This window comes from Pithys albifrons, chromosome 1 (assembly GCF_047495875.1).
Source record: "Pithys albifrons albifrons isolate INPA30051 chromosome 1, PitAlb_v1, whole genome shotgun sequence".
Lineage (NCBI taxonomy): Eukaryota > Metazoa > Chordata > Aves > Passeriformes > Thamnophilidae > Pithys > Pithys albifrons.
Genome location: NC_092458.1, coordinates 121,130,954 through 121,142,196, shown reverse-complemented (window position 1 = coordinate 121,142,196; position 11,243 = coordinate 121,130,954). Strand labels below are relative to the sequence as shown.

General features: G+C 47.1%; 1 protein-coding gene across 1 annotated transcript in view; it reads left to right on the top strand.

Moving 5' to 3' along the window:
- The first annotated feature begins 10,259 nt into the window (after positions 1-10,259).
- PDXK (pyridoxal kinase) overlaps positions 10,260-11,243 on the top strand; it is a 45,140-nt gene continuing 44,156 nt past the window's right edge. The window contains exon 1 of the mRNA XM_071566117.1: positions 10,260-10,442. Coding sequence (XP_071422218.1) covers positions 10,356-10,442 — 87 coding nt within the window. The 5' untranslated portion in view covers positions 10,260-10,355. The remainder of the gene's footprint in view (positions 10,443-11,243) is intronic.

Below are 11,243 nucleotides of genomic sequence, written 5' to 3'. Positions count from 1 at the left end.
AGGAGTTCTTTAAATTCAATAATATTTATTAGAATTTCCTTCTGCTATTCAATGCCTAAATTCAATGAAGGCTTGGTCCGGCTCTGTGATCTTGCTCAAAGGAGGATACAATACTAAGATAGCTCTCTGTGAGGAAATGTTGCTCTTTACTAAGAAATGGGGATGTGGATAGAATCCCTCATTAAACCCTTTGCCACTATGGTAAATATCTCAGAGACATTTGCTATAAAGTGAAGGCTAAAACTATAAACACTTGCATAACCCAATAGTGGAGAATATTGTCATGGAATAATTTTATTTCTGAAAAGAAAGCACTCAATTCCCTGTCACTATTCCCTTTGAAATAAAGGACAGGAATCATGGAAGGTCTGCACTGCCTACCAATAGCCTGTCAGAGAGCAGAGAGTGCCCACTATTTCTTCCTTAGAAACCCACTCAGGAGCCCTTGCTGGCAAGAGAGGAAGAAATCGCTCTTTGTTGTTCACAAGCTGCAAAATTGGCCACTGAGGGCCTGAGATCCACAGAGCTGCCTGCCAAGAGTAGGAAACATTGTGTTGCATTGTAATGCCAGACAGGAATTTGCAGTTGGCCACCGGCATGTTCAGGGCTTGCACATGATACAGAAGTTTTTGCTGATTATTTCTAACCAGCTGTGGGCAATGATGTCAACTGCCCAAGGAACTTATCACTGCTGCTGATAACATTGCACAGCTCAAGTATCTGCCAGGACCACATGGCTACTTTAAATTTTTGCTCATTTATCTCATGTACTTATCTTTTTCATCAATTTATTTAATTATAGAGGCTGTTACTTATCCTGGAGTAAAAACTGATTCCTAAAGAAGAATCTCTAGTGGTTTTCACTATGTTGTGTTGGTAATTTTTCTGTAAAAGGTTCTTTCTTCTTTAATCCCAGAATACCAGATCTAGGGTGATGAAAAGGTGAAATGTCCTCATAAGAAATAATCCTGTCTGAAGTATCATGCATTCACTTAGGTGGGAGACTGAGTTCAAAACAAAGTTGTGTTTTCTGGCCCTCCCTTTCCAAAAGCACAAACCCAGATTTTATGTCATGCAAAAAACTGTCATGTCATGCTAATGGTCTGTAGTTGGGTTCTCATTTTATCCCTTTTGCTTTTCCTAGTTTTGGGAGACTGCCTTTGGATCACTGCTGCTTGCTGAGAGGAGCTAAACCTGGGCTCCAGAAAAGAATTGTTCATTATACTCCAAGAATGGAACCTCATGATTAGTGTTCATCCAGATTTTTGTAACATTGACTGTTGTGTGAATTGCAGTTCTGTGTGTGTGTGTTTAGGATACTTTTCCCTTTCCTCTCTTTTTTTTTTTTGATACTTTTGGGTGCTAACCAATGCTGCATCAGTAAATGATAAATCCAGGAAACTTGGGACCACTATAAAACTCCTGATGCAATTTTGAAAGACTGGTATGAAATCCTGGTCCCACTAATGTCTGCTAACTTCATCCTATCAGGAGGAAAAAACAGGAGACTTTTCAGAACTGCATTGGTTAGACTTCACTACTAGTCACAATGGTCAAAGCTACAGGAGTGGGGAGAATTGTCCTCCAGTAACAGACAAAAGCAAGAGCAAATTAGAAAGGAATTTCCACCCTGGAACAGAACTAGCACCTCTGAGACTCCTGAAATCTGTCCTCTATTACTGCTGTTTTGCTTATTAGTGAAATTATAATAACAGGAAAAAATTAAGTAGCTAAATTCTGGACTCACTGAATTCCATTCAGATTTTTAAAGCTTCCTTTAAAGTAGGAAATCTTTTTGTACCTGCAGAAGGAAAAGAACAAAATGAAATTACCATTACCCAGGTAACAGGACTAGAAATAGATGCGGTCTTAGTCAACTTAGCATGTACACCCTGCAGCTTGAACTCAAATGCAAATCTGTTCTGCTGCCAGCACAGCAGTGGCCTGACTTCCCACTGCTTTGTGTGCACATTTCCCTAGGGAATGAGGGAATAAGCTTTGCCAAGCCGATATCCCTGAGCAGTGGGAGCTGAAGCAAGTGAGTCATGACTGCAAGACGACAGCATGTGATGCAAGACACTCACAGGACAAACTGCTGAGAGATGCAGTTCATGACTGAGAGGTTTATTCCCACTGCCAGGAAAGGCCTTGTTCTTTTCCAGCTGTTTTATAAAGCAAATACGCAGTGAGTGGCATTTCTGACCCAAAATCTAAGTCAAACAATTTTCAAGGTTAAATATCAAAAAACAGGTACAAAGTATGTGAGAAATCAAAGTATTAAAAGCAATGAAATATCACCAATTTCCTCACTCTTTCCCCAAAGGTGCCTTAAAAATGAAGCAAAATAAAAATACTTACATTAATTTCTCTAAAGCTGGTATCATGACACAAGCCAGGTTTTGTTGTATTGTATTGCCCAGTAACTGCATCTCCTACCCCTTTGCTTGCCAGAGCAGAATTCTGGTCTGCTGATGGAAATAAATTGGTTGCCAAAGAGCACTTACTCTGCTACCCCTTTAATGCTGGTGAATGATTATTCAGGGACAAAAAGGGTTAATTGGGATTAAGCTCCTGATAATAACGAGTTCCTTTTCTCCAGTATTAGGTAGTGGATACTGAGTCCTGGGGCCTCAAGCATGAACGTTCAGGACAAAACTGTAAGCTGATCTGAAGCACTTTAGCTCCCTTAACCAAGCAAAGGAGGCCTCCTGGTTTTCTTAAATTACACAGTTTTGTTAAATGGACACTAGAACCTAAACATGCACCAGACATCAGCACCAGCCAAAATATTTGTGCATTGTTATAGTTATACTGGGAATTGTACCAGTATAAGGAGTGCTTTAGCTTGGAATTTCACAGAAAAGTGTTCTTGCATGTTTTTATGAAAAGATAAAATTTTAGGTTTCTGAAGGAGATGAGGATCAAGAATGCCATGCTATGCAGTGCTGCTCAGCTGTGGCAACTTGTGACAGCTGTACATCATTTTATACAGAACTTTATCACTGGCTTGTCCCGCAGCTCCTTGGATACCATCCCAGAAGCAGTTCCATTTATCCCAGTAAAACAATAGATATGAGGATTGCAAGACTGGGCCTGATATTTAGAAGTAAAAAAGCTCAAAATATATGGAGATTTGTCAAGCCAGTGATAGAGAACAGGTCTGAGTCAGAGGTGTAAGTGGATAGCCCACTTGATCTTCTGATCATTTAATCTCTCAATATTGACAATTCCTGACAAAGTTAATCATTTTACTACAGGCCAAGTGAAAATTTGGCATGAAACAAGGACAACGGTTCCCTCCTACATCAAATGTTGCTAATAGTTTATGGTTACTATCACAGTCTTAAATTGGTACTTCACAATCTGTCTAAGCAAACATAGAACTGACAAGCCAAAATCAGTATCTTAAAATACAGATGGTCTTCTGATTGAAGAATGCACAATTGGATGCTGACTAGATGTTAGAAAGCCTTTGACATCATTTCCCACATAATTCTTCTGGAAAAACTGGCTTGTCATGGCTTAGATAGGTGTGTTTATCAGTGGTGCTGGGGAAGGGGCTGGAGGCACAAGTCCCATGAGAGGAGGATGAGGGAGCTGGGGTGTTCAGCCTGGAGAAGAGGAGGCTCAGGGGAGACCATGTCTCTCCCTACAACTTCCCTGAAAGGAGGTTGTAACCATGTAGTGTTTGATCTGTTCTTCCAAATAACAAGCAACAGGACAAAAGGAAAAGGCCTCAAGTTGTGACAGAGGAGGTTCAGATGGGATGTTAGGAAAAATTTCTTCACTGACAGGGTTGTTAAGCACTGAAACAGGCTGCTTGTGGCTGAGTCACCATCTCTGGAGGTATCTAATAGATGTGATGTGGTGCTTTGGGACATGGTTGAGTGATGGACTTGGCAGTGCTGGGTTAACAGTTGGATCTTAAAGATCTTTTCCAACCTAAACAATTCTATGATTCTCATTACTACTCTGCTGTTCCGATTCTGATGCCTTAAAGACTTCTTGGGAAAAGGAGAGGGTATTAACACTCTATTTACATAACTGTCAACTTTTATTTTCTGTGAATGCTTACAATGATTTAGAGAATCCATATGCAATGTACAGAATCTGATTTAAGACCCTGTCTCTGTGCAGCTTTTATCAAGCTCAGTGTGTCATATCCTTGGCAGCCCCATATCTTTCCTATTGTGCTTAAATAAAAACTGTGGGCTTCAGGAGACCTTGGTAGTTAATGTCTGTCTCCCATTCCAAGATAAATTTAAATACAGCTATCAATATTTATAAAATATTTCCTATAGGAGCTAGGAAAAAACGAACTGAAGATAAAACCTCATGAATCTTCCAAAGCAATCTCTTCCTGTGTTTCAAAACCTTTTGCATACTGGCAGCAAGCCCTCCATTATGGACATTGGTTTATTCCCTTCTGCTCCCTCATAGCTCTGTGTTATAAGTATTTGCAGGCTGTTAAGAGAGTGGAGTTTTAATTAATTTAAAGAAAACATTTTCTCCTAGGTTGTGTATCCTGAGCCTTGGATACTTCTTACAGCCTCTCTCATTGTGCCATTTTTTCCATTTTGAATGAAATGCCATTCCAAAAACTTGGTGGTACTTCATCAGAGACTCAACCAGTGTTGGGTACACTGCAAGGATGACTTCATATGTCTGACAGACTATACTGTTGTTTATGCAGTCCAACATGTGATTACCTTTATTGCAATATTGTGACACTGTTGACACATGTTAAGCTTCTTATTCGCTGTAATCTCACAATTTCTTCATACATAGTGAGCTGGAATTCCAAAGGGTAACAACACAGACATAGGAAGGCAGGAGCCTGTGCAACAAATGGCCCATAAGGGTGTTTGTCATGTCTGCTCAGGAGTGAAGAAGGCAGATAAAGATGTGTATCTCCCAGAACTGCAGGCTGGACAAGTGTGGTGTGTGTTATTGCCTTGCGTCTGCCATGGGGTGTATTGCTCTTTGGTGCACTGACAAGCTGAGCAGACAAGTGGGGGATGTGAGAAGGATTTAGGCCAGTTTTTTCTACCCAGTTGTTAATAAACTGTGGTCTTTTTGACTATCCTCTCTCTTAATCAAATGATGCTGACCTTCCAACTCAAAATTCATTATTTCCAGCAAATAGTCTACAAGCAAGTAGATCTGAGCAAGTAGATCTGGTTTGAGTGCTCACATTACCTTAAGAAATACATCATAAAACTCCATGCACAGTCCACTGACAGGGCAGGAGCTGAAAGGTATCATAGTGCTACTGCAGCAGCTGTAGTAGGAAGCCTAGGACAGCCTCTCTATTGCTTGCATTTGATCTAACCTGCCCTGCCTTTTTCTCTTTTCCTAATGAAGCTTTCTGTCACCCATTGCATGGTTATTTGCTCCTTGAATAGTCTTAGTAATCCCCGTATTTGGAGGAGGACCTGGGAGTTATATTTTGCAGAAGGATAGCATAGCAGGATGCATGATCACTATGGAATTGAAGCTTAGCTTCACTTTTTTTCTGAGACACGCAGTCTTTTTATCAGCAAGAGGCCTGACTTCTTAAAAAATAAACAGGGAGAAGTCTTTTAAAAAACACTGCTCAGAAAGTGTGCACACTTTTAGATGAGCTGCTTTCTGGAAGGGAAGGAGAATTGTTTTCTAGCCTTTGCTTTGATTGTGGCAACTTTTTTAGTGTATGGACGTATAGATTCCCCTGTAGTTGGAAAAACATTGTAGCTTGATACTTCTGTGTCATCCCCTTGCTCACTTTTATGTATGCAGGTTCTACTCCTTAATCCATTAAAAATACTTAGAATTATAGAATCATAGAATCGATTGGGTTGGAAAAGACCTCCGAGATCATCAAGTCCAACCCTTGGTCCAACTCCAGTCCATTTACTAGATCATGGCACTCAGTGCCACATCCAATTTGCATTTAAAAATCTCCAGGAATGGTGAATCCACCACCTTTCTGGGCAGCCCATTCCAATGCCTGATTACTCTCTCTGCAAAGAATTTTTTTCTGATATCCAACTTCAATTTCCCCTGGTAGAGCTTGAGCCCGTGCCCCCTTGTCCTATTGCTGAGTTCCTGGGAGAAGAGACCAACCCCCACCTGGCCAGAACTTCCCTTCAGGTAGTTCTGGAGAGTGCTGAGGTCACCTCTGAGCCTCCTCTTCTCCAGGCTAAACACCCCCAGCTCCCTCAGCCTCTCCCCATAGGACTTATGCTCCAGTCCCTTCACCAGCCTTGTTGCTCTTCTCTGGACCCCCTCCAGCACCTAAATATCCTTTCTGAACTGAGGGGCCCAGAACTGAACACAATACTCAAGGTGTGACCTCACCAATGCAGAGTACAGGGGAAGGGTCACTGCCCTGGGCCTGCTGGCCACGCTAGTTTTGTTCCAAGCCAGGATCCCATTGGCCTTCTTGGCCACCTGGGCACACTGTTGGCTCATGTTGAGCTTCCTGTCAATTAGTACCCCCAGGTCCCTTTCTGCCTGGCTGCTCTCCAGCCACTTTGTGCCCAGCCTGGAGCGCTGCAGGGGGTTGTTGTGGCCAAAGTGCAGGACCTGCACTTGGCCTCGTTGAACTTCATCCCATTGGAATCAGCCCATCTCTCAAGTCTATCCAGATCCCTCTGCAGAGCCCTCCTGCCTTCCAGCAGGTCAACACTCCCTCCCAATTTGGTGTCATCAGCAAATTTGCTGATGATGGTCTCAATCCCCTCATCTAAATCATCAATAAAGATGTTAAACAGGACTGGACCCAATACAGACCCCTGGGGAACACCACTGGTGTCCGGCCGCCAGCTGGATGCAGCTCCGTTCACCAGCACTCTCTGGACCCGACCCTCCAGCCAGCTCCTAATCCAGCAGAGGGTACGCTTGTCCAAGCCATGGGTTACCAGCTTTTCCAGGAGTATATTATGGGAGACAGTGTCAAAGGCCTTGCTGAAGTCCAGATAGACACATCCACAGCCTTCCCCTCATCCACTAGGTGGGTCACCTGATCGTAAAAAGAGATCGTATTTTTACAGCTTAGAGTACAAAGCGTGATTTCAGATATTCCTCTGGGGAAAGCATAAAGTTTTCTAGGAGTACTTGCTTTTGTTGGGCCTTTCAGAATATTAGGAAGAAAGTTGCAAATCTGCATAGAATGGGTTTTTCCAATTGCTTGGGGAAACAGCATGTGGTGTGAGTGCAGGCAAGGTCCTTCTCCAAAGAGAAGAGGGATAGGATAACAGGAAATGACCTCAAGTTGCACCAGGGGAGGTTTGGGCTGGATATCAGAAAAACTTTCTTCACTGAAAGGGTTGTCAAGCACTGGAACAGGCTGCCCAGGTGAGTGGTGGAGTCACCATCCCTAGAAGTACATAAAAGATGTAGATGTGGCGCTCTGGGACATGGTTTAGTGGTGGATTTTGCAGTGCTGATTTAACAGTTAGACTTAAGATCTTAAAGGTTTTTTCCAACCAAAACAGTCCCATAATTGCTACCCATGCTGTAGTTTCCTTGCTCAGGTATACCAGCAGTCTGGTGTCAGCTGTGCTCCGCAATGTGAGACTTCCCTGAGGCCATTCCTTGCTTTGCCTGTGTGATGTACCAAGTGCAGGTGTAGTGGCTGTACAAAACCTAAGGGCAAGGATTAACCAACACGTGAGATGTGCTTTCCTTCTTGAGAGGGGAGCTTGCTCCAGTGAGAATGCCAGGCATGCTTGGGCAGATTTTAGAAAGAACAGCTGCAAATGCCAGAACACTTCCTTGCCTTTGGACAGTGCATGTCATTATCAGGAAGGGAAAGACACAGTTGGTATAGGCACGACAGAGACAAACCATCCATGTCACTACACAACTGTCTTAACTAAGGCCCAGCCTGACCTGACAACAGTGTGGAACCCCCAAGACAGATCCTGAGTCACTCCTGAAAGGAACCTGTGCTGGTATGTGTGTATCATATGCTTATAAGGCCAAAGTGGAGCATTAAGTCCTATTAATCAGGAAGAAAGGAAATACAGGGGAAAAAAAGGACAAAATCTGTATTTCAACAATTGCCTTCCAAGCTAGAGAAGCAGGAGCATACATGATGCAGATCCCTCATTGTTCTGGCCCAGTACTCCATGGAGACGCACTGATTTCTGCAAATCAAGAAATGTGTAAATTTATAGGTGATGAGGCAACTGTTAGTAGTAAGGCCAGCCTAGAATAAACCCCAATTTTTTTAACTACAGTGATGACTGAAAAGAGGACAGGTATGTTCCCTCATTTTCCGAAAGATTACTTCTGATGAGGAAAACACTCTTTCCCCTTGCTGAGAAATAGTCATGCTGTTTCAAGAGTCAATTCAAAGCTATCCACAAAGAAGAACAAGAGGCATCAGGTGTCATTTCTTGTTGTAATCTGTGATTGAACATGTGACGGTCAATAATGACAAATGGCCAGAGGAAGGTCAAATTCCCAAACACACTATGAAGTCCTACCTCAGTTGAGTATTGATGTACTGCAGCACTTGCCAGCCAACACATACATCTTCTTCTACTCTTTGGCAGCCCTCTGAAGGTTATATTTTTTGGGGTCAATACCACACAATTGCACTCACTTCAGAGCCCAACTGTGAGGGTGGTGCTGTCAGGTCATCCACAGCCTGGGCTGGCATGCCACCACCAGGCATGGTGTCATCTGTGGCTCCCGAGGGCTTTCTGAACATTTGAGGAAGGAAGGAGTCACACAGGTGGGATATGTGTGCCGCTTCTGGTTTTCCAACATGCTGTGGGGCAGCTGTGGGTGGCTCGTGTCATGGCACAAGGGAGTGTGGTTTGCACACAGGATGGGTGGTGGTACCCACAGTACTGGGGGTGCCATGCTGGAGATGGCTGGGTGACATTGTGGCTCTGTGGGGTCAGCAAGTGCCTCAGCATACCAATGCCAAGGTGAGGTGCACCAGTGGAATAGAATCATCAGGGCTGCAATGGAACTTTTAAGATCATCCAGCCCAACCACCCACCCAGCATTACCACTACCACTGTGACCCCTAAACCACTAAACAACACCATCCAGTGCCAGATCCAGATGCCTCTTAAATACCTCCAAGGATGGTGACTCCACCAGCTCCCTGGGCAGCCCCTTGCAATACCTGACCACTCTGACTGAAAATTCTTTTCTTATATCTAATTTGAATCTCTCCCATCTCACCCTAAAGCCATTTCTTCTGGTCCTCTCACTGTAGGCATGGTCAGAAGAGACTAATTCCCACCTCACTACAATCTCCTTTCAGAGAGAAAAAGTTCTGGGCTGCTTGATACAAGAAGCAGGTCCAGTGGGGTGCAACAAGGATGATTATGGGACTGGAGCATCTTTCTTATGAATAAAGGCTGAAGGGGCTGGGCCTGTTCAGCTTTGAGAAGCGATGAGGGGGCAACCACACCAATATATGTAAGTATCTGAAGGGTGGGCATCAAGAGCATGGACCAGGCTCTGCTCAGGGGTGCCTAGCAACGGGACAAGAGGAATGGGCAGGAACTGATGCCCAGGAAGTTCCACCTGAGGAATAACTTTTCTTGCGCAGTGATGGAGCACTGGAACAGATTGCCCAGATAATCATAGAATCGATTGGGTTGGAAAAGACCTCCGAGATCATCAAGTCCAATCCTCGGTCCAACTCCAGTCCCTTTACCAGATCATGGCACCCAGTGCCATGGCCAATCTCAGTTTAAAAACCTCCAGGGATGGGGAATCCACCCCCTCTCTGGGCAGGCCATTCCAATGCCTGATTACTCTTTCTGGAAAGAATTTTTTTCTGATCTCCAACTTCAATTTCCCCTGGCAGAGCTTGAACCCGTGCCCCCTTGTCCTGTTGCTGAGTGCCTGGGAGAAGGTGTGGAGTGTCCTTCACCGGGGATATTCCAGAGCCGTCTGGACGCAATCCCAATGCCGTGTGCTCCGGGACGACCCCGTTGGAACAGGGAGGTTGGCACAGACAACCTGCTGTGGTCCTTCCCAACCTCTGCCCATCCCGGTGATTCTCGCGCGGTGCGGGGGGCGCGGACACTGCCCGGTGTCGCCGGCGCCACCGCCGGGGCGCGTGACCGCGGTGCGGGGGGGGACAGGGATGGGAGCGCGGCGGGACCCGCAGGGACGGGGCGGGTTTGCGGCGGGTGCCGGGGGTGGGTTCTGCGGCCAGCGCCGGGCAGCGAGGAGGCGGCCATTGGGTGCTGCCTCCTCCCTCCCCCGGGGTGTGTGTGTGTGACAGGCGGGCAGGGCCAGCGCGTCACTCCCGCCGCGCTCCGCCCCGTGCTCCTGCTCCTGCCGCCGCTCCCGGCGCCGCCAGCTCGGCCCGGCGCGGGCGGGCGGGAGGCACAGCCATGGAGCCGGAGTGCCGGGTGCTCTCCATCCAGAGCCACGTCGTGCGCGGCTACGTGGGCAACAAGGCGGCCACCTTCCCCCTGCAGGTGAGCGGCCGCGGGCCTGCCCTCCTTCTCTTCCTCCTCAGGCGGTGCGATGGCAGCGCTGCCCGGCGGGCTCCGGCACCCGGGCTCCTGCTGCCAAGTCGGGGTGAGGCGAGGGCACGGGGGAGCGATGCCCGCCCAGAAGCCCTCCCCGCCCACCCCAGGGCTATCCCGGTGCCCATTCCCGGTGCCATTCCCGGGACTGCGCAGCGGCCGCGCCTCCCGCCGGCTGCGCTCCCGTTAACGCAGCTCCTTCCCCGAGCGGGAGCGGGACCTGCAGGGGAGGGGGCCCGGCCGTGCTGCTGCTGGGTTTGATCGGCTCACGGAGCTGCATCCAGCCCGGGCTGCTGCCCCTGCGGGAGGAGGGAGGGTGGTCACCGTGTCGCCCGGGGCAGCCGTGTCCTTGTGCGGGCACGGAGCTCAGCCCCGCTGCGCTTCTCGGGCCGTGGGGCGGGTGAGACCTCACCCCTGGGCTTGGGGAGAAGCTGCAGTGGAGGGTGAGGACTTGGCTGTGCCAGAGGAGCTGGCTGTCATGGCCCAGGGCTCGGGGGTGTAATTGGATCTCGGCCTTCGCGGCTGTCATGTGCTGGCTTCGGAGCGGCGCGCTTGGATCGCGGTGGTGGTGGGAGAACACTGGGGGAGCCTTTGCAGGTCGCACTGTTGGCCCTTGTGCAGGGTCTGTATCCTGGAGGGCTGATCTGGGGCCTCCCCATCCGGAGGTCTTTGTTCCTTGACGGCCCTGTGTCTGTCTGTCCGTGTGTCTGCGCGAAGCTCTCTAAGAAGCTCATTGTGTTGTGACATTAG